General features: G+C 40.8%; 1 protein-coding gene and 1 long non-coding RNA gene across 8 annotated transcripts in view; one reads left to right on the plus strand and one right to left on the minus strand.

Annotated features, from left to right (window-relative positions):
- CDK19 (cyclin dependent kinase 19) overlaps positions 1-26,900 on the minus strand; it is a 211,018-nt gene that overhangs the window by 68,688 nt on the left and 115,430 nt on the right. For all 7 annotated transcript variants that reach the window (XM_019537912.1, XM_019537909.1, XM_019537906.1 and 4 more), the window contains one exon: positions 23,424-23,564. In XM_019537912.1, coding sequence (XP_019393457.1) covers positions 23,424-23,564 — 141 coding nt within the window. The remainder of the gene's footprint in view (positions 1-23,423; positions 23,565-26,900) is intronic.
- The window catches only part of LOC109311936, a 21,550-nt gene continuing 11,543 nt past the window's right edge, over positions 16,894-26,900 (plus strand). Inside the window, exon 1 of the long non-coding RNA XR_002101662.1 lies at positions 16,894-16,904. This is a non-coding gene — a long non-coding RNA (uncharacterized LOC109311936). The remainder of the gene's footprint in view (positions 16,905-26,900) is intronic.

The raw sequence follows: 26,900 nt of genomic DNA on the forward strand, positions 1-26,900 counted from the left end.
CAGTCAACAAAAAAAAAAAAAAAAAAAAAAAAAAGCTAACGTGAGACTTAAGAATGCAAAACATCTTCTGAATTAACTCCCTCTCTGTGTAGATACTCTTGTTCTACACTAAGCATGCCTTTTTGTAGTTTAGCTAAATCCAATTCTAAAATTGACAACAAAAAATCATGGTGTGGAATAATAATGGTTGCACACACATGTTCAAATGATTCGGGAGAATTCTCCCAAGTTTGTTCTCCTGGTACAAAAATGTATGTGGAGATGCCTGAAGAGACATTCACATGCTGAGCCCTAAAGAGTAGAGAGTTTGCAGTGCTGACACTGTGCAGCCCTTGTGCACATCTCAGTGTGCTCCCTCAATCTCCCTAGGGACAGAATGGCAGCAGTGTACATAACAGCCCTACTGGGCTGACCCAGACTGCTAATGGTCATCTTGCGTCTCCCTGCAGCACAATGTGGGATTGCTAAAGAGGCATGTTCTTCTCCCTCCTTAGCTGGAGCTGCAGAGTCCAGCAAGTGATATGCTGTCTCCTGGGAGGCAAGAAGGGAGGTGGAGCAAAGCACCCTGGGATGCTGAAGGACTGTACTGTGTACAGATATTTGTGCTCTCGGGACAAATTCTCCCAGGAGCGATTTAACCCTGATTGTTCCCAAGTTATTTTTCTCCTGGAGCAGCCATTTTTACTCTGGGAGAAAAATCCTAAACATTTGTACACTCGTGATTTCTTCTGAGAAACTGAAGGTCTGTATCAGGCCAGTGTTAACATGAGGAACTTGTGTGGAATATTCACTGAAAGTTATTTCCTCATATACAAACCATAAACACATATGTAACCACAGAAAAAAGAGCTGAGACAGGAGGCGGAGAAAAGGAGGAGATGCCAACAGAACAATGAATTCAGGTAAGCAGTGACTCTTGGTTTACTAGTCACAGAGGACAAGCAAGCCAAAAAAGTAAAAAAGATGACCGAACAGCTGGAGTATGGTACAGTATTTAAATAGCTTAATGTTTAGTTTATCTAAGAGACTGAGGTGACTTGACTACAATGTAGAAGTTCATTTGTGGAGGGAAAGTATTTGTTATTAAATGACTCTGGGACAATGAGAAAAGCATAAAAACAGTAAGTGGCTGGACGCTGAAGCTGAACAATAAGGAATAAATGACAAACTTAACAACAAAGTGGTTACGCAAGAGGAAAAACTTCTAAGCCAGCTGGTGGATTCTCCATCTCTTGGCATCTTCATATCAAAGTGAAAGATCGTTCTTGAAGCTGTTTTAATTGAGCATTAGTTGTTTAGCACACATAGAAATAAAATGTTGAGATTTAATGACAGAAATTTAGTCTGGACTATGAAACTAATATTTTAACATAAAATAAAAAAACAAACAAAAAGAAACAGGAAAAAGGCCAGGCCTGACCTTAGGTGAATTTTTATCCCCACATCCAGAATATATTCTATATATCCAGCCTTTTACAATTTTCTGAAAATGTGATTGTATCATTTTACGTAGGAATTTTCTATTACATAAAAACTGTCTACATGATATGAGCAGCTGTGTATGATAAGTTCAGAAACTACTAAAGAGGAATCAAGAGAGAAAGATATGAAAAGAATATTTTAGGCTGCCTAGGAGGTATAGTCAACCAGATGCTAGCCTCTTGGGACAATAAGTCTTGGGACTTTATTTCAGTGTCAGACAGTAGCTCCATTAATTCTGCTTTAGGGAACTGTTGTTTCTAAGAGACAAAATGTACATATAAGGAAGAAGAATATGCTAAACTTGTTTAGATGTGCACAATATCTGACTGCCTCAAACAATTTTGTCTTGATATGGCTTCTCTTATATAAAAGACACTGGATTTGACATGATTTGGTCAGGTGATGAGGCAGCTGAAAAAAACAGGATAGATAAAGTAGCAGTTATTAAAAAGGGGGAGGAGGGAGATTTAAAAAACCAAACACATAAAATTGTAGGCAGATGACTATTAAGAAACAGGTATAGGCAACACCATAATTGTTGAAATAGGTCTTGCAGTTATTTATATCATGAAGAAAGAACCATTCTAGGTCAGAGACTGTCAAGGGCTGTGCTGCCCATGGCATACAAGAGACCAGAAACAAAGAAATACATTAAAGAAATCATGGACATCTCTTCCCTAAAAGGGTAGTATTTCACTCAAAGGAAAAAAAGACATGCTACAGAATGCTCCATTCTGAATCATTAACTTCTTAATAAAAGATGATGCAACTCTACAATAATGTCAACACTTATGACCCAGATACATGCCAATTAAAGAGTCTGTGCTTTCCTAAAACTCTCCCCTTACTGAGAGCACAAAATGCCAGCTGTGAAACAAAGTGATACTGCTAGGTTTGCACAGGTTTGGTTGCTATAGAAACAGCAAAACAGTAAGAACTGGAAGTCTCACATTTAAGTTATAAGCTGTAAAAAAAGAACAGACAAAGCCCTGCTGAGAAATGTGTTTGAGGCTTGATTGCCCAAAAAACAATTAAACAAAGAATGAGGTCAACAGCAACAAATTGGAGTGAAAATTTGAAACATCTGCAGCAAGGGGTGTAGATGCTGATATAAATTTGGCAAGTTCTTTACAAGAAGTTAATGTAAATTATACTGTTTTCTTTGCTTTGATGAATGGACTTGGAAAATAAGGAAATTAATCGATTTCAGGGTGAAAGCTGGAAATTCTGAAGTAGTAGATGTGTCTTTAAATAATAAAACCATTTGAAATACAAACATGAATGCCACTCCATAACAATTAGCATTAAGTGGGTCAATGTGCCTCCTGTCAAGTCTCTAATGTGGTTGCAGCTGGAGAAAGAAAAAAAAAAAAATCAACTTTAAGGAACAAAGTAAAACCATCAACAGCCTTGCAAGAGCATAACAAAACTAATTTGTTTCATAACAGGAACGGCCAAATAACAATGGATAGTAGAGTACTAGTTTTAATAGCCATTACTGTTCTTATATTTCAATACACTGGTGGCAATTCTTTAGAGATCTGGTCCGGAATTATATTCCTATAAGAAAGTCTCCATAGGGTCATGTAGCTTTCCATTGACTATTCTTCATTGTTTTTAAACAAATGTTTCCTTATTGGACTGTACCAACAGACAAAGAACTAGCTGAAATAAGGAATTTTCTATTGTAAACAACAATGTAGTTGCTCTCTAAATAAAAGGTTCTTTCCCAAATTCTGAAATTAGCAAGATGATTGGGGTTTTGCAAGTCTTGGTTATTTACTGGGTAAAGTGCTCTTAGGTAGCACAGAGTTTTTCAGCTCTGGATTCTTAAGAAAAAAGTGAAAATAATTGTGGTAATGTCATACTGGCCTTTACTATACAAGTTCTCAAGGCCATTTAGCTTGCCTATTGGCAGTATGCCCAAAGAGGCCCATGGTCAGGATTTAGGTGTATATGCAGATTTGTTTTTAGAATCGTGCACACAGCTTCCCTGAACACCCCAAATCCCCTTTATTGCTTCCCCACCATGACAAATACATTTCTGCAATAAAGCAGAAGCCTGTAAATGGCTTTCCATCAGAAGCTCAAAACTCAAATCCACTTTGAATTAAAAATGAGTACTTTATTTTTAGTTAGAGTAGGTATGCTACCATGCCAAGTTTTACAGCAAATCATCAAGCTTATTAATGAAGTAATTCAGTAACAAATGACTCTCTAAATCTTTCATGAAGCATTCCAACCTTCTAAATGGCTTTTCGGGCTCTTTTCTTAACTCTTTTCACTATATTAAATTATGATGAAAGGTAGCCCACCATCCCATTTTTAGAAAAATGTTTGGTCAAGGGCTTTCTGGAAATAAAGTACCTGAGAACAAGACAAGGTCTTTAATGTACTCTTCACATTTGTCGTCTTTGTACTCCTATCATATTGCAACCCCAAAAGCCTAACAGCTGTGATTTTATAATATCATTTTCTTCTCTCCTTCATTAAATTATTAGTTTCAAGGTCCTTCCTCTCACTGCTGTGAATCAGCTCTATATTTTTAATTATATTCTCTGTTCAGATTTCTAGCTCCTCTAGTTTCTGTATTATTTCTTTATTTTCCTGGTATTAGCATTATCTCTCAGTGTGGTATTGTTTATTGATTCCATCATCCTGCTGCTTACCACTTCTTCTACATCAATCTTTCTGAAAGTATTTTTACAATGAACCATTCCACTATAACAGGTCAGTACAAGTACATGATTTATGTAGCTTTCCTACATTTTAAGAGTGGAACATGTTTAACAATATTTGGAAGCTATTCAATTGCATTTTAAATCTGTCCAAATTTAAACAGAAATAAGGTAAGGAGGCCAAAATGGTTATGCAAAAATGTAACAAGTAGTACTGTGCAAAACTTTTAAAACTAAAACTAAATTATCCAATAAGGCAGCAAATGAAGAAAGATATAAAAAACAGAAGCAAGCTAATAAAGGACACTATTAGATTGGAAGGTCTAACTTCCCAATTTCTAATTTTGGTTCATCGTAAAAATGGAAATTAAATAGGGATGCACAGAAATGTAAAGTTGAGAGCTGTCAGATTTATCTTTTAAAGATGTACATGTTTCAAAATTTCATGCTTATTTGATGTTCTCAGAGCACCATCAGCTCTGGCCACAAAGAATGTTTCAATCACATTCAAAAGAAACTAAGCCCAACCTATGCCCTTTCTTCCATTTTATAACAAAGGCAGCATTTTTGTCTCACCCCTTCTCAAGTCAAACATTTACCTCCTTGCTCTTTGCACTGATAGTTTTCAAGTGAAATTCACAAAACTAATTCATCTCTTTATTAAACAGTGTACATCTGCATTTTAGACCAAAGGAACTATTGAAAAATCTCTCAGACATAAATATAGAATAAATATTCAACTGTGAGCTGGCTGTGGTGACTGCTGGTCTTGCAGATTAAATGTTTTACTTCTCTATCGTTCAAAAATGCTGGATTATCAGATATCCATTATTCTGGAGACGTAAAATTTCAACTATAACTTCAAGCACAGAGGCTGGCCACAAACTGAGACAGATAATAATTTAGTATTTACCCAGAGTAATCAACAACCTGTATAGGATAGGAGATAAGTAAAATACTTCTGCTGGAAATTTAGCAGTTAAAGATTTTGAATAGCATCCTTGGCTATTAGCCAAGAGGGGCTTCAGTAAAAGAATGTAGCTTTCATGTCAAAGCTTGATAACACAGGTATATTGTTACATTTAAAACTAATACAGAATCTTTCCTCATACTGCTTTCCCAAGGTGAAGGGATGCAGCAACACTAAGCATATGCCTACATTGCATGAGTATATAAATGAAAAAATATCTAGTTTAGTCACCCCAGATTTACATGGGCTTCAGCACAGACTAAACTCTACAGATTTAGCAAAAATCAGAAATAATGGGGGGTAGAAAAATAAATCAGTGTAGAGGAGGTAAGAATCCACTGAATTCAGTGATAAAGAACCAAAAAAAAGACTTTATTACGGCAAGGAAAAATTTTTCTGAAAAAGAGGTTTCGTGAATTTTTAGGAGCTATAAGAATTATCCTCTTTGAACACACCGTTTTGCTATTTTTTTCAGATAGGGATGCTGAATTAACTGAAAAATTGTTGCAAAAATTAACTCAAGGTGGTGTCAGGACTCAAAGCAGGCCCAGAAGACTGGCTGTTTCACCCCAATCAGTAACAACACAGTTGAAGAGAATAGAATTACACATGCACACACGCAGAGAATTCCATAACATTTGACACAATTTATGTGCAGTGTGCCATGAAACATTTTCTATCCCAAAGTACTTCATTGGTGCCAATTCTGTAACCATGTCTTTGATCTTATAATGTTAACTGGTGTATTGTGGACAGCAAAGAAGCAAACAAAAAAGAAAGGGAGAAATTAATGGAAATTAAAAAAGCATGATAACATTGCTTTAATAAAATATTTTTTAAAAATCAGAACATTTTTAAAGCAAAGTATTTGTTTATTGCTTAACATAGCTGTTTAAAGTAACGTATTCATTTTATCTCTGGGGTTCTCAACACATCACAATCTATTCTAACAGACTTCTCATTAAGCTATTCAGTATTCAGTCACTTAGAGGCTGTTTCTATCTGGCCCTGCAGAAGATGTTTTGTACCTGAGAAGAGGGGGAGAAGTGGATTGCTTTACCCCTGCTATGTAGCTCAAAGGAGTGCAGGGAGTTTTTCCCCATTCCCTCAAGGGCACCGAGTATCTTAAGGGAGTGACACTATTGCTCATCTCCTAAGCTGCACAGAAGTATAAAGGGAGTTGGAATGCAAAACTCTAGAACTCTTGGTTCACAGATGATACCTTTTAATAGACCAACTAAGAAATTTTCTGCAAGCTTTCCGGGCCCCACACCCTTCCTCAGGCTCAGGGAAAATTAAAGATGGTAAAAAATCCCCATAGGTAGAAAATAAACTTTGTTTTTGCATTGAGGAAGCTGAAGGTGGAAGTCTGTTCCTCTGGGCTCATGAGAGTGTGTTTGAGTTGCTCTTCGATGTGCAGATCAGGCAGGATTCTTTTCCTGGTGGTGTCAGATGGCAGAAAGGCAGGGAGGTGTAGAAACCTTTCTTGTTGAGTAATGAAGTTTAAATCCAAAATCGGCTAAAATTCGGCAACTTAAAGGGAGTTGGTGCACTTGTTAAAAGCTGTAGTAATAAGGTGACAGGCCTTTCTTGTGTAAGAGCTCCAGGAGACATGCTACTGCACCATACCGTGGGGTATGGTGACCAAATCAGGGTAGCTCTAGCCTACTCCTTTCCAGCTATCATACCTAAATTGCTCTTGTGCTGAACAGCCCTCTGGCTGCCAATATACTGAGAATGGACTTACAGCTGTATATTCTTAAAACAGTATTTTGTTATGCTCTAGAAGTCCTGTCATTTTTTTTTGTTTAAAGGTAAAAGCTGAGAGACAACAGGTCTGATAAAACACTAACATAAAATACAATTGTTTGAGATGCTTTGATGGTAGAACCTGACTGAGGCAGAAAATGAGATAAAAGTATTCAAATGGAAGTGATTTACACCTGTTTTCCACTGGTGGGACTTTTCCTTATTAAAGTTGCTGTATTTTCATTACAATTCTTTGCCTAGAGAATTAGGGATCATAACTACCAGGTTGGCTATTTTCAAGTGGTGCAATAAATTCAAAATTGTCAACTTCCGATATTTGTTGTAGATAGTATTCTGCCTATTCCCCATAGTTGGGTAGAACTATTAACAGGAAGATGAACCCTCTAACCCAGTGGTTCTCAACCTTTTCAGGGACAGATGGGCAGTACCAAGTCCATCTGCAAACCAGATCTGGACAGTGGTACTGATACAGTGCTCAGGATAGGCCAGGCAGGCACCATCTGGCTGTGCAGAAGGGAGGGGGGTCAGGCCAGCCCCAATGTGGCCCCACGGAATAAAGGGACCTAAACTCAGTACTGCAGGGGGGACAGGGGCATGTTGTGGCCCCAACCTGGCCCTTCTAGGGGAAGGAGGCAGACCCATCCCTGATCCAGGTGGCAGGGAAGGGAATGGCCTGGCTCCAACCAGCTGCACAGGGCTTGGGGTTTGGGAATTTACCAGAAAGAAAAGTGGTGCATTAATGGCCACTGCTTTCACCACTGCCAAAATTTCCAGATCCTGGGGCACCCCACTAGCCATATGCAATGGCTCTACAGGCCGCATTTGGCCTGTGGCCTGCAGGTTGAGCACCCCTCTTGTAGCCAAATCAAAGTACAAATGGCTGCAAATGAAATGCAAGGTAGAAATGACTGCATGCGAATGCCATAAAATGTTAGCTTCGCTTTAGGAGATAGCTCGCTAAAAAAATTCTGATACTTTATTCTCCTGGGAGTTTAAGTCAAGAAAAATAACAAAGCTTTTCAAACTGCAATAAATAATAGCAACAAAACAGATGCAATATTGACTAATTTTGTTCAAAAACCTAGTTCTGCCTGCATGGTTTAGATTGACTGAATTAGGTTGAAATATTAAATCCTTTACCAGAAATCTTAAAAGGAAAACAATAAGGAAAAATATGACCTACCTATTTATAGAGTTGTTACTTTACAGAAAATTTGTCTCGAGTATCTGCCTCTGTGTCTACCAACAGATTTATGACTACTTCAGGGAATATGCACTATGGAATCAGATCAGCCATTTTATTTTTTAGGTATAAAATGTTGTTAGAATTAAGTAAAATTTTAATATATCAATTATTCCTGATGCATTTTAATAATCAAATAATTACTTCCAAAGATATTGGAAAGTTTACTCGTTCGTTAAGATTTTCAAGATGCATGGAACAAACCTACTTCCTGAATATGGGTGCAAAACTGCTCCACTTTCTTCATGTGCAGCTTTCCTAAACCCAAACCTTGAGAATCCTTTTAAGCACTCAATCACTACTGTTGTGTAGAAGGAACATGCTAACACATGTACAATAAATTACTCTGAAAAACTGTAGCTAGTTTAGCTAGACCTGGGCAGGCAATTATTTTAGCCCACAGGCCACACAGGCAGTTCTGGGGAGCTGGCGCAGGCCAGTCAGCACCACCCCCACTGCCAACAGCCTGGAGCCCATGCACCCTGCAGCTCCTCCCCATCGTCACCAACAGTGCAGTCCCAGCTCTGGCCTGTCCTGAACCAATGCTGGACTCGCCCTGGCTGAAGCAAACCAGCAGGAACCCGCATGCACAGCCCTGGCTCTGGCCTGCCCTGCGCCTGCTCCAGACCTTTTCCTCATGCTGAATAGTGGCAGCAGCTGGGCAGATGTTGCTGCTCGGTGTGTGGGGGGAAACGCAGTCCCTCCCCATCACCTCTGTCAAGCCCTTTTCACTGCAGCTGCCCGGAGCCCACACCCCACACTATAAACCAATATATACAAAAACCCTAAGGATAACCATACTTATGTCCACAAAACCAGCAACCATTACAAATACACAAAAAACCCTGCAATCTATTATCAGGACCTCAGATTCAACCATATGTGCTCTGGGGACAATACTCGTGACACCTACCTCACCAGTCTTAAAAGTGCCTTTACCCAGCATGAACAGCCTGGCAGAGAAAAACACTGCATCTCTGAACAAGCCACCTAAATACGCAGCAATAACCTACTACAATACAAAAAACAAAACCCAGAGATCACATACTGCTGGTTGTCACATACTACCCAAATGAGAACCTAAGAGTTAATGACAGTATATACTCAGAGGATCTGATTTTAAGAAAAATATTCCCAAGCACCCCCTTCTCAGCTCCAGACTTTAAAATAATCTCTAAACCTTGCCCAACTCATCCTTAGAAGCAAACACCCCACTGATTAAAAGGCATCAACTGGGGTACAATCCTGCCAGCACATCTCCACTGCTACCACATTCAACACCTCCCATGATGAAACCATTTGAATCCATACATCCAACACATATGGATAGGGACCTACTGAATTTGTGGCAGAAGTGGGGTACTCAGCAGGTCCTTTAATTTTTCAAGTTCTCATGCGCACCCCACTCCTCCCCGCTGATTGGCAGAGGAGCTCCACCGCTCACAGCGCCTCACTCGCTCCTGATCAGCAGGGAGTCAAGAAGTGCCATTTTAAATATGGTACCGTTTCTGCCTTCCTGCCGGTCAGCAGCAAGCAGCAAAGCTGATGGGGCCCCTTGGCCAATCTGATATGGGAGGCAAGAATGGCACCATATTTAAAAATGCAGTTTTTGCCTCCCTGCCGATCACAGCAAGTGGCAAGGCCCTCTGATAATCAGCAGCGAGCAGCAAGGAGCAGGGCCCCTCTGCCAATCAGTGGTGGGGCGTGTTACAGAGGAACCTGCAAGATTAAAGGAGTGGCCATGCACCCCACTTCCACCATGAATTTGGTAGGTCCCAAAATACTGATCACAGGATATAATACATCTCATCCAATACACAAAATGCTCCCCTGGAAACTATGTGGGTAAAACTAGACAAAGACTATACTCCTGAATGAAGAATCACTGGAAAAAGATAGAGGATAGAGATGGACACAATTACCATTAGAAGAACGCTTTACAGGACAATCCTTCCAACCTGACCAACCTGGGAACAAAAATTCATAACTTCCTGGATACTAAAAACCAAGGTATAAATGGCTTTATGACTCATTCCAACCTACCTGCTATCTTGTTAACCGCTCTGCTTTCCACAGATAACAATAGCCCTTTTCTCTTTTGTGTGGTCTTGTTTTTCAACATATGGGAAATGAAGACAGGATAACCCAGTTTTTAGAAGCTTCTTCTGATCACCTCTCTTTGGATATGGACACATATATATTAGCAGTCAAAAGGGGAGCATTTCAAAAGGGCGGAAGTTATTACATTCTAATTGGGGGGTAAGCTGGGAGTGATACAAATGAAGATGCAGCAAAACTATTTCAATTTTTTTTTTTTAACACTGGGCGAAGCAGTGTTAAAATTGGAGCCATTTTTACCTCATTTGTTAGAATTCCTGGGTTGTCTGCATGTAACCATTAGAACCTAGCTGCTACCCTATTGAAACAGCTCCAAACATGCATGTACCCACACCCTTTGCTCCTACTTCAGTCATCCTTTCACATTCTTTAACAAGTGACTTCTTTCATATTTACGTATAGTTAACACAAACCATTGTTTTTTTCCCCTGTTATTTAGCTTAGTCTGGGTCCGCTTCTTTCCCAGACCTCAAGGAGGGTACTTTGTGCCCAAGAGCTTGTCTAGCATCTCTCCCAATTATATACTTGGCCCATTAAAGGAAAAATTGCAAAAAAAAAATTAAATAAAATCTTGCCTCTTGTACACTCCTGGATTATCAAAGCTTGACTAATATGCCAAGCCCTTTAAAAAATTCAAATTACCATTAGCTACTTAGTTACTGCACTGTATTATATGAAATACTAAAGTGTTTACCTGGACTTAGAAAAGGAAAATATTTCGGCATCTCGGATATCACAGTGGATAGACAAACTTGAAAAATGTTGACTTTTTAAAGACTTATGTTTTTACATATAACAGCCATTAGTTTCTAGTTTGATATTACATGAATTAGTGCTTTGGAATCAACAATCAGAGCAAATGGCAATAATGGGAAAAAGGGCCAGGGCTGGCCTTAGGTGCCTGTGGAGCCAAGCATGGGGAAAATCTACTTCCATCCTCAACTGTCTACATGGTTTCCTGTCTCTGACCCAGGAAAAACTGTCTCAGTCCTAGTGAGCGTCATTTCCTTTTCTAAATGCACATCTCTTTCTACCAATTTTTTGGCAGTCATTGTTCCAAACAGTCTCAAAATCCTTTGCACAATCTTCACCAAAGTTTTTTGATGTGGAAAATGTGGAAACCATGACAAAGGTAATCTAAAACATATATGGAGAGAATAGGTAAGGTACTGAATTCTAATTTTAAGAGACTTGTGGTCCCATGTCCTTCAATTAGCAGTAATCATGGTTATCAGGGAATAAGACAGTCACTTGGTACTACATTTTTCAAAGGTATTTAGGCACCTAAATTATTGTTTTAGTGGGAATTAAGCACCTGTATACCTTTAAAAATTTTGACCATAAAGCTTTCATGTTGCATCTTAGTTCTGGAAACAACTGCATTTTCCCTCTCATAAATACCAGCTTCAGTGAAAAAAGGTAGCCGGTGTACCAGTGCTTACTTTAAAAGACCTTTCATGTGAAAAGGAAGTGCTGGTCTTGGGTCACATATATAGAAACTTTAAAAATATTCAACATCTTTGTCACTCCCCTAATGCTTGGCATATATACATTTCACTTAATAAATATGCAACAGTATACTTTTTAGTATTTTCTCTCATGTTTCTATTATGTGGTCTGGCCAGCTTATTTTACCTATTTTGAACTGCATTAAGAAATGGAAAATTAAAATAAAATAATGGTCTCAGTCTAAGTACTGTTTTAACTAATTTAGTAAATTCACACACAATAATCAAATATTGGAGCAATCTCCTTTTATTCAGGACAGTAATGTGTCCAGCCCTGATATATATATTCCCAAAGTCAATGGATAACTGAAGCAATGAAATCTTTTAAACTTCATAATTAATGCATGGATTACTCCATAATGTTTATGGCAGCTTTACAACAGTTAAAAGTTAAAATAACATGTGTAAGATAAGATAGCAAGAACAAAAATACTGAGCATATTTCAAATAGATGTTTTAAGTGCTCCTAGAAAAGACTGAGGCTACAGAAATACAAACTTCAAGGTACACAGTAACAGTTAATTCCTTTGGATCCTGCTCATCTAATCTGAACTATTTTCTTAAGATCCAGAGGAAAAATAAGTCTGTAAGAGAAAGGATGGGGGCAGCAGGACACAACAGAAGAGCAAGGGAGAGAACAGGGAACAACCAGGACAAAAAAATAAACAATACAGAGACACACAGCTGGTTCTCCTAGAAATCTCTTCCCCAGGTTGTTGATTAATGTGTCCTGTATAGCTTCCCCATGCCCCCTTTTGCAAGAAGCCATACAACCAACTAGACATGGAAAAGTAGTTCTGTAAGTCACTGCTACTACAATGAGCTTGTTAGAAATATTATTAAAAATGCATTATCAATAGTGTTGTTAGAACAGCACAGCTGCTAGCTCGCCTTGTCTCCTTGGTGGAAGAGGGGGGGTTGGAGATTGAAGGAAAAAAAGCTACTAAGGGCTCTTTGTACTAAGGTATCACTCTCTCTTTGTTCTGCAAATTTACTATCTCTTTGTTACACTAAATCACACTTTCTTTCATGGCTCCCACATTTCTTAGGCTAGATAAGAATAATTACTATTTTGTCCTTGGGTTTGAACCTTTTGTAACCTGAAGTTCTTTCTGAGCACGCGTAATAAGCTAATACATATAAGCCTATCCGCCCCGCATACTTAAGTAGTTAATTATAATACACATGCGATGTATGATGTGACTTATTCACATACATGTTTGTATGAACCGGAAATGAGTTGTAAGAGTTCCTGCTTCTGTACACGTGCTCAGGAGAGAGGGGATAAAAGCCTGCTGAGAAGTGTTCCCTGCGGGCAGAGGGTTTGATCTTTTGTCTCTCTCTCTGACCCTATTTGCAAATATATACCTTTTGTATCACCAACAATGTATGCCTGAAGGATCATTAATATTCATGAGCCTCCAAAGAAACGAACCGTGATTTTTACATCAAGCTAATAATCATGGACACACCAGTTACCATATTTTTCGGACCATAAGACGCACTTTTTTCCCCCCAAAAGTGGGGGGAAAACGAGGGTGCATCTTATGGTCCGAAGGTGTGTCCCGGGGAGACGGGGCGGAGCTTGCCCGCGGAGGCAGCGGAGCCCGAGCGGGACACCCGCCTCTTGTTTATGCCGTGTCCCGGGGAGACGGGGCGGAGCTTGCCCGCGGAGGCCGAGCGGGACATCCGCCGCTTGTTTACGCCGGGAGCCGGCAATAAAAATGGCCGGCCACCGGCACACATAGTCTCTCCTGCCATAAAAATTGGGTGCGTCTTATGGTCAGGTGTGTCTTATGGTCCGAAAAATACGGTATTTGGAAGATGGCAGGCAATGACAACTTAAGCACTTCATGGAAGATGTTGGTTAGGTAGTAGAGCTGTATAATCCCTTACACTGTTAAATCCTGGTCACATTTTTATTATGATCATGTCTAAGTCACGTGCCTGATTAAAGTAACTTGAAAACATAAACTTATGAGGCATCCAAATCTTTAACTGGTGGTATTCCTCAGTTCCTACTTTCTTTCTTTGGCCTTCTAATATATTCTATTAGGTTTCTTCCGCACACTCCCACCCCGCCCTTGATTTATACTGCTTTGCATCTTTGTCCCATTCCTCATTACCATTCGAATGAGGGAGGTATAAAACATTTTTTTTACAGTTGTGTTATATTTTTATATTTTCAATATTTACTGTAATGTGCGGTTACAAAAATACTGCTCTGGATTCTGCTAGTTTATTTCTAAGGTTTTTTTTACTCAGATTTTAGTTTCTATTCCTTTGTTTTGCTATCTTTTAACTAATTTACAATTTAATGTAGTCAGAATTAATATAAGCCCCCAGTTGGCAGCAGGAGTTATTCTAATTATTGGCAACAGGAATTATTCTAATATAGGGAGCTCCAATGTTCTAACAGAAAAGAACAGTTACCTACCTTAAAGTAACTCTGGCTCTTTGAGATGTTTTGTTCATATGGATTTCATGGTTGGTATGCATGCGCTGATAGAGGTGCACCAATACATCGGTCCAATATCAGATAGGAACGGATATAAAGAAAACTGACTATATCGGAAATCGGCCTGATTAAAGAACTCCCCGATGACAAGCTCCCTGGTAAGAGATGCAGGGGTTGGGCACTGCCCAGTGGTCCTGGAAGGGCAGGGCCATCTTTGAGCCTGTGGAGGGCCCGGCAGGCCCAGGTCTGGCACAGGGCCAAAGCCAGGCCAAGGGTTAGGGGCGAGTGGCAAGAGGCCCCGTAAGCCTGCAGCACACTTGGTGATTGATAGAGCAGTGGCCCACCGAGAGGCCATAAGGGCATGGAGCCAAGAGCTGGAGTGGTGATGCAATGGCCCTCATGGTTGGTGAGTGGACTGGGGTGTAGGGAAGGTGGAGCCCCAGGACCACTCACATCGACCCTGTGAGTATTACTGTCCCCGGGCCAGGGTAGACACACCACCAAACCCCTCCTTCCAATAACCGATCCATCAAGACGTGGCAGGAAAGTCGGGGGCCTGGCTCAGGGAGTGAGAGAATATTCACAGCACCAACAGAGGGCATCACACCTACACGTCCATTTGCCTCTCTCACCCGACACAAGGGCATAAAGAACTGAGTGGACCAACACCACCTTTTCATCATGGAGACATGCATGAGGCTGCCAGAGCGCATCAATTTCCGTGCTCTAGCAGACTCGATTAATCAAGTCTGCTCCGATGCACTAGACTGCCAGCACATCACAGCAGGCTCCACACATGTACAAGCCCATAGATTTTATTTTGTACAAAATCTTTCCTATAAATTATCTCAAATGTTCTTTATGAGAATGGGTATAGGTTGTAGCCATAGATTCATAGATGCTAGGGTCAGAAGGGACCTCAAAGTCTCATCGAGTCTGACCCCCTGCCCATGGCAGGAAAAAGTGCTGGGGTCATGTGACCCCAGCCAGGTGCTTGTCCAGTCTCTTTTTGAAGACACACCAAGGTAGAGGATAGCACCACCTCCCTTGGAAGCCTGTTCCAGGTTCTGACAACCCTAACCGTGAAGAAGTTCTTTCTGATATCCAACCTAAACCTACATTCTGTCAGCTTGTAGCTGTTATTCCTGGTTATTTCAAAGGACTCTCTGGTAAACAGAGAATCTCCTATTCCCTGCTACTCCTCACTACCCCCAACCCCTGGTGAATGTGTGTACAAGATCCCTCCTCAGCCTTCTCTTGCAGAGGCTGAAAAGGTCCAGGGTTCCCTCAGCCTTTCCTCACAGGGCCTTCCCTGCAGGCCTCTAACCATATGAGTGGTCCTCCTTTGGATCCTCTCAAGGTCGTCCACATCCATCTTGAACTGTGGCACCCAGATGCAGCCTGTGACAAGTAGATGACATCTGATCTAACGACATGGGCAGTCAAGGTTCCTTGGGTAAATCTGATAACTTTTCTTAGACCAACTCAAATAGTTGGAAAAATTCTTCTTTACAAGCTTTTGGGTATAAATACCCTTCATCAGGCTAAGGAAGCATTTGCAGTTGGTGTGTGCTCTTACTGGATGGAATGAATAGTAAAGAAGTCAGAGGCTGGTATGCATGCAAAAAAGCCAGTCAGTGAAGATGTTAATTGATGAGTCAGTGGGTGAGAGAGAGGCTGGTGGGGGGAGGTGGAGGGGAATGAATGGGGCTGGTAAATAGTGGAGAGATACCTGAGGAGTCAGATGTTAGGCAGGTTATGTGTTATAAAACAAATGTCTATATTTAGTTCATGATTTTTTGTATCCAGGAGGTTGAACCAAAATACCACATGTACATGTAGAATCCATTAGTTTAAATAGAACATATTGTAAATAAAATTGATTATTTGTAATGTCAACAAAAGAAGAGGAAAAATTAAGAAGTACAGGGAAGGAAGAAGATGCGTTAAAATAAAATATAGTACTGGAAGACTGTTTCAGAGGACAGGAGTTTCAGAAAGATTTTTAAAGATACAAGCACAAATAAGATTAGGGGAAGAAGCAGAGGAGAAGGCTGTTTCAGAAATACTGAACAAGTCAGAAGGAGTTCTAAAGAGAATCACAGGCTTAAGCAAGTCTCTGAGAAGAACTTTAAAATGACTGACAGTTCTGAACTGAATCGTGAAGTATGGGAAAGAGATTAGTAGAGCTGCATAAACAGTGCAGTGGATTGGTTTATAAATGGAACAGTATGGAACACCATCATGCACTTGAAGGAAACTACAAAGTTTAGAAACTGCAAGGCAAAATAAAGAGCTATGAAGAGAGAGAGAGAGATGAGTGTTTTGGGACAGACTGAAGCAAGGCAATATACTAGTAATACTAAAGAGGTGGCATGAGGCAGATTAACAGGTACATGGGTAGAGGAGCAGAGATTGCAACCAAATGAAAGGTTTGTCTCAAGTAAAGAAAATGGTGGAAAGAGGTATGATTAAGAAATTTCTTCTTGCCAAACAGAAAAATCTAAGCTGGTTCAGAACTACTTACAATTTCCTCTCCATTAAAAACTGGTATAAATGCTGAAAGTGGAATAACTTGGGCAGGCATGCAATCTTACAGCAACCATATCTCAGGTATTGGATACATGGGCTGCATTCAGATGAGCATGTCCCTGGGGAACCAAACGTCCAAGTAGCAGTGCTACTTGTCCCCAGGGAACACCTATATCAGGTGTGCTTTGGAACGCAGCAAGTTATCCCAGGGACAGTAGGGGAGGCTGGGGCCAGCACTGTCCTGGCCCCAGCAGCCTTACCTGGGTCCTGGGGGCCTCCTGAGCTTGCAGCAGCAGCGATCCTGCCTGGCAGCCACAACATGGCTCTGGGCAGCCAGGCTCTGATTTTTAGCAGCACACGCTGCTCATTTGTGTGCTGCTCCATTTCCCCACCCCCCCATGGGTTTCTTCTGCGAGCTATGCAAAGAAAACTCATGGGGAAAAAAAGCGGACCAGTGCATGCATAGCCAGCGTGCCCTTGCAGCAGGGAGAACACCTAACTGTGCAGTATGTGGCACTGCAGACATGTTTGCAGCGCAACATACTACACGACCATGCTCATCTGGATGCGCCCATGGGATTTAGTACTGAAGTGTAGGGCCAGACTTTCCAAAGGTGCATTAAACATGCAGATAAACCCCAGTAAGATTTTTTAAAGTATGTAAACAGGTTAGGAGCCTAGCTACCATTCCTGAAGGCTAATCAAAGGAGTTAAGTGTCTAATGTACTTAGACACTTTGAAAAATCTCACCGAGCTATATTGCTTAGAAAATCTGGCCTCTGCTATATGCCATAGGTATGTAAAGAATGCTTTATAAACAAGTGCATGCCACCCTGTGTTACTGCTTTCTTTTACATAACATACTACATCCTGTGCTGTTCATTAGGGGTGCAATGATAGAGATTTTGGGGGCCAATACCTATAGCCAATTTTTAAGGTGGCATATCAGCTGATACTGATCCGATTTCCAATACAGCTGGGTGCAGCTGGTAAGTCTGTTGTGGTGGAAGGGGGCAGGGAAGAGCCATGGGGGGCGCAGATAAACATCCCCTGTAGTGAGGAAGGGGGCAGGGGCAAGCACTGCCAAGCTGGGGCACAGCATGGGATGGAGCCATGGCTCCTCGGGGGGCAAGGAGGACAGGTCCCATGGCTGCTTGCACCCTGGGAGGCCATGGGGGGTTCTGTGTCCCCAGATCTGCACAGGGCAGGGCAGGGCAGGGCAGGGCAGGCAGGCTGCAGCTGCAGCCAGGACTATGCCGGGCTCTTCTCAGCAGGGGCTGGGCTCAGGGTGGGGGCTGCAGCCACTCCTAATTTCACCGTAGCCCCACTCCCAGCATCACTGTGCACACAGTACAGCCCTGGCTCTTCCTGGTGCGTGGGTAGAGGTGGGGAATTGAGGTGGGACTGTGCCAGGCACACGGTGGCAGCAACACTGGGAGCAGGGCTATGGCAAAATTTGGGGTGGCTGCAGCACCCTCCATAGCCCCTGCCAAGAAGAGTCTGGAGCAGGCTCAGCTCTAGCTCACAGTTGCAGCCTGCCTGCCCCACCCCATGCTAATCTGGGGGCACAACCCCCCCAGGGTGCAACCAGTGGCAGGAGCTGCCCCCCCCCTACCCAAGGAGCTCTGGCTCCATTGCACACCCTGCTCTGACTGGGCAGCGCCTGCCCCTGCCCCCCCCACACCCCTTCCCTCCCCCACAATGGACTTACCAGCTGCACACAGCTGTGGTCCTTGCTGCCTGTGTGCTGTACTGTGGCTGTGGGCACACACGCACGAGCATAAAAATTGAATCATTACAAAAGTGTTGGTTTTCTATACAAATGTTACAACTGCCACTTAAAATGCTCAGTTTTAACATAACAAACCAGACAGAAAATAAAGGTTAACACTACTGTCAGCACAGGGGGCACTACCTAGTGGTAAGAATTCCTGGAAAGAGCAGTGATCTTAGCATGGCGCTTAGAAAAATGCACAGCTGATCCACACCCAGAATAAATCTGACCCCTTGCTTGGGCTTCCCCATTTCCCTCAACCTGGATGGTAGAGTGAAAGCCTCAGATTCTATGATTTCTGAAATTTTCTGCAAGAAGACAGATTATGGCATTCTCCAATTCCTACAACTCCAGAAGACAAGTGCAAGCCTGGAATTCCCCACTAAAAAACAATTAATTGGATGGAATCAGTAAATGCTCCTCATGTTTATGATTCAGGTGTAGCTACTGCCATTGTTTCCTCTTCTGATTTGTTTGTGGATCTCTGCCAGCTGACCAAACAGAGGTGAACAAAAAAATTCCTCCCTTTAACCTCATCTCAACTAGCATAGGGAGGCATTAATGAAGCCTCACTGAGAAAAAAAAATTGCCAAAAAAGTCACCAAAAGTGATTACATAATATTTATAATATTGGATCAAGTGAAACCAGTCGCTGATACAGAGTGTTTATAAAGTCCGTGCGTGATTTTAAACTTTAATAACTTCGGATATACACATGAGAGAAGTAAACTGGCAACTGAAAGCATAATTAAGTTTTTTAGCCTACTGTAAGCTATGCATAGGGTAAGGCTCAGCAATTAATGTACCTCTTATTCCAGAGGTGATTATGTAATAGTTTACACATATTTATTATGTTGTTTATTATGAGAACCTCTGTGTATTAATAGTGCTCACAAAGTTAACAATGTTTTTCTTTGCAAATTGCTATTTGGAAGTAGCTGCTGTGCTCAAAAGTAGATATAACATTTTCTTTTCTTGTCCTAGCCACATGATATCCAATATAAATTACTATTTTAAATGGCTCAACTGGAGACAAGCATATATATTATACACCTAATTACTACAGTAATTACTTCTAAAAAGATGCAACATTATGAAAAAAAATCAAAAGCTGAGTCATGAAAATATGAAGACTGATGCTCTTGTCCCAGACTCAGTGTTCCCTAAAATGCCTATTCTAGCTGGTAGAATTTAAGCACTAAACGTTTAGCTTTTCCCCTACCATGGATGGAGGGGAGGGGAAAAAAAGTCAACCACAATATTACTATAAAGTTTATCATCATGATTAAATAAATTCAGAGAATAAACTTCAAATTATTGATGATCAACAATCTACCTGAGAATTGAGTGCTTTTTACCAAACTGTAACCTAAATGGTACTTTGGATGGTGCAGACAAATACATGTGTCTTCCTAAGCATCACCATTTTTTAATTATCCCCCTTTACAAGCTGTTATTTAAATACTGGTATTATTAAAAGTGCAACGACTGTTCAGCACTGAATCAACATTAGCATATTATGACTAATTTTTCTTTATTTTTTCCTTTTTTAATTTTTGTGAACATAACCGAATTGAGAAGTCAATCTAAAGAATTTAGACTCACTTAATACTGCTTACATCTGTCCTACCCCTACTCGGACGAAGCAGAGGTAGCAAATACATCAAGAAGATTGACATAGATGGATGTTACACACTATGTCAAATTCTCTCACACGTTGATTAATAATGGACTCTAACTTACACAAATATATGTATTGCTTCATAGGTCCCATCTACACATTACTCTTAAGGTGTGAGTAACCAGTTAATCACACCTTAAGTTGTGACCCAGCTATGTGTTCAACCAATTAATAGCATGATAAAATGAGCAATTAGGTACAAAATTATTCCACACAAAATGTGTAATTAACTTCCTAGCTTATTCTTATCATGCCATCAATTGAAAATGTGGCCAGATGCTCCCCTATGGCTGGGGGACTCCCAGCCACAGGGGTGCACCCACCTGCTCACCATGTGATCACATGGCTGGGAGCCCTGTCAACTGACATGGACTGTGGGGGTTTTTGCCTTCCCCCGTAGTGGGAGACATACCTCTTCGTTATAACTCTTGAGCTTATTTTAACAAACTAATTCCTGTCCTTGTAGTGGCAGGACCTTGACAGCACCCTCATTCACCTTTTACCTGTGGCAAGCTGAAGATTGTTTTTGATGTTTTGGCTATTGTGCTTGGTAGCAATATGTGATGGATTATTCCCGGAGCTTTAGGAACAGGTTATATACACACTTGTCTAGTATGGTGTTGATAGGGATGATCCTAGCTTAAGTAGCACTAAACAACCTCCTCAGGTCACTTCCAGCCCTGTTTTTCTATGATTCCATGATAAACATATAGTCACCAATACAGAGTGCTTGTCTATGGGTTTTCAATAGCACCACTCACTGTCATATCCTAATAAATTAGCTTTTCAAGACGAGATGACAATGAACTTCTGAGTCTTTTCTTTTCCATTTCCGGCTTTAGAAAGCTCTCCTTTCTAAAGTGTGATCATTGCAGAAGTACAATGAAATGCACTCTTTTCTCTTAAAGACAACTGTCACTTCCCAAGGGAAGACAGATATCCAGAACTATCTTTGCTTTATACAGGTTTCCCTTGCTTTATACTGTACATGTGTTGCTGGAAAAGGGTACACAACTCAAATTCATATAATGGGAACCCACTTTACAACATAACAGGTATACTTTCCAAGACCCCAACTGTACTGGCCCCCAGGTGCAATTCTACCACTTTTACAAGATAATTTTGGTACTCACCAACAGCAGACAGTACACACAAGCATAGGGCACTATCATAATGGGGGTGGGCAACAAGATGTTGCAGATGAGCAAGGAGCATGGATCCACACAGCAGACTATATTTTGGTGCACGTCACTCCCACAATGCACCACACAAAGCAGCTGACTGCAGGTTTCCACCACACAGATCGCATAAAGGTGAATTTACCTCGCATATAACAAATTTTTGGTATAAAAAGGGTCATCGCATAAGAGTGAATTCACACATACAGAACCCACATAGCGCAAGGGAAACCTATATATAACAAAAGATAATATCTACAAAAATACCACTGGACAAGCAAAGCTTAAATAAAATAGTTCTCAAATTTTCAGCCTTCCTATGGTAGGTGCCTTTTCAAGATACTGATCTCACAGACGTCACATCTCTGAAACTGTGTACGATACAGTCCTTAGACTATCTGTGCTTTCATTAAACATTGCTCAACAAGAACTTTGGAGGTGTTTGGCTGCTTTGTTTTTGTTTTTTTCTCCTTAAGATGCAATTAAAAATGGTTTAACACATTCTGGAAAAACAACACTTCTTATCATGGACCGTCTCCTGAGGAAAGTGATACATTCAGCACTGTACTCAGTGCTATTTTTGTACTTTATTTCCTGCTGTTGTCCAAAACTACCAAAGGCCAAGAAGCACAAATAAATCAATATTTAAGAAAAGAACAAACCGCTAAAGGTTTAAAATTATTAAGCAAAGAGTGCTATGTTACTTTCGCTTTAGTTCAGTTAAAATTTGGACCATACTGCTGACTAATGTTACCACATGTTGTATCAAGAGATCCATTACAACTGGCTGCAGAGGACAGACCAAAGATGGAAGACAGCTGTGTTAGCCCAATTGTAGTCAACCTTTTTGGCAGAAATGCCACAAATTAGCCCTACACCCTCCGCAAGTGCCACTCTTATCTGCTGCCCTGCTTTCTGCTCCCCGCCTGATCAGCTCCTCTATGTTCAGCTTCATGTTCTATCTGTTGCCTGTGCTGCCTGTTCCTACCCCAATCTGCTGCATGCCAAACACAGGCCACCTATGCCACTTGTGGCACCTGTACCTCAGGTTGGCCACTCCTGCATTAATTTTTCTGCAAATAATCACTTATTCTGGTTGCTTGTGACATCAACCTGACTCTGCTTTCACTGATCACTAAAGGCGTGGCAACAACCAGTTGTTTCATCCACCAACACCTGATAATATTTTATATTATATTATTATAATGTTTCTGCAGATACCACTGGGAATCTGAAAAGCTGTGGGCACCTATAAAACCACCCAAGTGTTAATTATCATTCCTACTACTGATGCAGCTCTGCCAATGGTAGTATACTGATTAGAGGAGCTGCTGCTATTTTAATCACTATGGTGTTTAAACTTTTCAGAGAAATTTTAATTAAAATCCAAGCAATTACTAGCACCTTGTTTATCTTAGTGTTACTCTTCTTGTTAACACTGGTAAAGCTGCATTAGAAATGGTGGGAAACTTTCAGAAAAAGAGTCCAGCTTTGAACAGCACAGTTGGCTGGTTTCATAATATTCAACCAACTTAAAGAGCTACTTTAGGTCATGAGAAACTTCAAAGCTGACAACTCTTTCCCAGGTCTTGTCCCACAATCAACAAAAAATATCACATGGAAAAGAAACACCCCATAGTACAAACTATTATTTCACTCACTTTTATGATAAACTTGTACATAAAGCCAAACAATGTGAAAGACTATCCATTTTTCATGATGAATGGACCTTTCAAAGCAAAGCACATACTTATACTAATGACTAATATATACGTATCAGTGGACTGAGGCATTGTTTTTGGATACTGGTATCTGCAATCTGTTTACCGGATGCAGTGTCATTGTCTTAGCTCAGATGTTACAGATAAAGACAATGTGAAACCGTAGTTTGTTTTCATTTTTAAAGCCTCCAATGGCATCCAGCAACAATAACAGGAAGAACTGTAGGGATCAACATGTAAGATTGCTACTTCTCCTCCCAAAAAAACCTATATGAACTTTTCTTAATCAGGTAAAATATACAGGACTTACCAGGTCTCTGTGAAGCACCCAGTTTGCATGGAGGTAATGTATTCCATCAAGGATCTGGTAGAGTAGTGATTTAACCATAGATCTTGGCAACTGCATGGGCTTTTTATTTGCTTTTGAGGCACGGTGAAACTTGATAATATGCTAGAAATAAAACAAATAGAAATATGAAGCTTGTTTCAACAAAGTAAAATATTTTCTCTCAAATATTATCACTAAAAAAAGGGAAGAAAATAAAGAATTCATTGGCTTTTGCAATGGAAATTCATGGTGGTGACCTCAATTATTTTTCAAGCTAATGTATCCAATTCTAATAATTTTTTTACGTAAATCTTGATATAAAAGAATGGTTACTTACCCTCCAGTAACACTGTCCTTCAAGAAGTTTTCCCCTCCATGGGGACCCCTCTTTTGGTGCATATGCACCTCATTCTTATGAGAACACAATCTTCTGACCAGCAGTGACCATAGGAGCCAAGCCCTGAATATCCTCATATGCCACCCCGCCCTCTAAGAGTATATGAAACAGAGTGGCTCCCACAGCTTTTCCATATTTCCATTAATTCAAAACCCCAGAGGAGACACATTCCAAAGGAGTAAAGATGGAGGTCAGATTAGGTACAAAGCATCTTGAAAAAAACAATTTTGCTAATGTAAGTAACCATCCTCACTTGTAGTGATTGGGGGAGGTCCCAGACAATTGAAAAAGGGCAAATATAGTGCCCATCTTTAAGAAAGGGAAAAAGGAGGATCCAGAGAGCTATAGACCAGTCAGCCTAATCTCAGTCCCTGGAAAAATCATAGAGCAGGTCCTCAAGCAATACATTTCTAAGCACTTGGAGGAGAAGGTGATTAGGAACAGTCAGCATGGATTCACCAAGGGCAAGTCATGCCTGACCAACCTGACTACCTGCTATGATGAGATAACTGGCTCTGTGAATGCGGGGAAAGCAGTGGATGTCCTAAATACCTTGACTTCAGTACAGCTTTTGATACCATCTCCCACAGCATCCTTGAAAGCAACCTGAGGCAGTATGGGTTGGATGAATGGACTGCAAAGTGTATAGAAAGCTGGCTGGATTGTCAGGTTCAATGGGTAGTACAATGGCTCATGTTTAGTAGGCAGCCGGTATCAAGTGGAGTGCCCCTAGGGCTAGTCCTGGGGCTGGTTTTGTTCAATATTTTTCATTAACAATCTGGAATATGGGATGGAATGCACCTTCAGCAAGCCGGCAGATAACACCAACCTGAAGGGCATAGTAGATGCACTGGAAGACAGGGTTAGGATTCAAAGTAACCTAGACAAATTGGAGGATTGTGCCAAAACAAATCTCACAAGGCTCAACAAAGACAAATGCTAAGTCCTGCACTTAGGATGGAACAATCCCATGCCTGGGGACTGAAAAGGACCTGGGGTTTACAGTAGACAATAAGTTGGATGTGAGTCAGCAGTGTGCCCTTGTAGCCAAGAAGGCTAACAGCATACTGGGCTGCATTAGTAGTAGCGTTGTCAGCAGATCAAGAGAAGTAATTATTCCACTCTGTTCTGCACTGGTGAGGCCACATCTGCAGTCCTGTGTCCTGTTTTGGCCCTCCCCACTATAGAAAGAATGTAGACAAGTTGTAAAGAGTACAGTGGAGGGCAATGAAAATGGTTCAGGAGCTAGGGCACATGACTTATGAGGAGAAGCTGAAGGAACTGGGTTTATTTAGTCTGGAGAAGAGAAGACAAATACAGTCACAAATACAGGATACAGAGTACTGATCCAATGTGCTCCCGTAATGCAACTCCATTTAGCAAAGCCAAAGCATTCTTCACTATCTTCAGTTTCTGAATGTTCCCGAAGTAAAGCCACAGGCAGAGTGCCTTACAACAATCTAATTTTAAGGTTACAATGGAATACATAATTGTGACAAGGTACTCTAACCATTAGTCTGTTACATGAAAGGAGAAACTGGCTCCATGTTTTAATGAGTGATACCAGCTCTATTCTTTCAAAGAAAGGGCCTAGGCCAGTGATTCTCAATCAGGGTTCCACACAATGTTAGTCCTGTTAGGCACGTAAACACAACTTACAAGACAAACCCAGAGATTTCAAATAGGAATCCACAGGGTTAAAAACATTCTGACTTGTGGTCTTCCCAAGTTCTTGGCAACAAAGGAATTGTTCTATTATTTTTCCATAATAAAAAAAGAATTGAATGAACGATAAGGTCTGGCATTTTTCAAGGGGTGCCTCAAGCATAAAAAGGTCGAGAACTACTGGCATAAGTACTTAAGTACTTAACTTCAGGGGACAGTTCCATACTTTGGGTCCCAGGTGGAATGAGGTGTTTATACTCAAGAGAGGGACAGGACTTAAAGACGCATTCCTATCCTTAACTTTTCCTTTTTGGCTAACTAACTGGATCCCATTCCAAGGCACCTTACTCTCCCTAGACATCAACCTAAGCACCTAATGCAAGGTTTCAGATTGCATTCCAGGGACCCAGCACCTACGAGTTAAGCACTGTAGAGCCTGACTTTTAGGTACTTAAATTCTTTATTGCATATAGCCTTTGACTTTGTAGGAAAACAAAATGGAGGAGCTTTCCACCATTTAAGTGCAGCCACTGAAGTACACATGCACTAAGACAGAGGCAGTTTGAGTGTCAGACAGCTTCATTTTGCTGCTCTTCTTTCATGACACATACCACTATAAACCAATTTGGTGCCTCAATCCATCTTTACAACCTGGGGGAAAAATAATTCAAAGAACACTAATAGACAGTCTGGGGAAGACTGCATCACCCTTTCATGTCTTTAAACTAAGCAGTCCAGTTTCACTGCCCAAGTTGGACATGCTGCAGTAGATGTAATTTTCAAAGGCTATCTTACTGTCAATTAAAAATACAAAATATAGTAATACCAAACTCGTGTTACTATACATTCAAGTCAAATTATTTGAAATAAAGGAACAAATGTATAAGGTTCATATCTGCATCTGAGCTGCAAAACTAAAGGATACACTTAGCCTGGGCAGTGAAACTGGACTGCTCTGTTTCCTTTGTCACATAGTTTTACTTTCTGATGCTTAAATGCTAAAGGCCTTAACAAAACAACACTTATACCAAGGTAACTTGCTTCAGTTTTACATACCACAAAATAGAGAGGAAAAATATTAAGGTTACTCTGGAGTGACTGCATATAATAAGTAGATATTACAACACCTACCCACTAAATGGCAGGAGTAGGTTTGCCTAAAGCATGGGTGGGGAATTATTTCGGCTAGAGGGCTGCTTAATGAATTTTGGTGATCTACTTACGGTCACAAGGGTAGCCCCACAACTTGACAGGTGCACCGCCCTCTGGTTGCCATCTTGGGACTGGAAGTCCTGCCCCTAACCCCTGACTTTTGCCACCAGAAGTCCCTCCCCTTGCCCCGGAAGTAATCCTTTTGGGAAGGGGGTTTACCATCTTGGAACTGGAAAAAAAAAAAA

The sequence above is a fragment of the Crocodylus porosus genome, unplaced genomic scaffold (genome assembly GCF_001723895.1).
Source record: "Crocodylus porosus isolate Cpor-Errol unplaced genomic scaffold, CroPor_comp1, whole genome shotgun sequence".
NCBI lineage: Eukaryota > Metazoa > Chordata > Crocodylia > Crocodylidae > Crocodylus > Crocodylus porosus.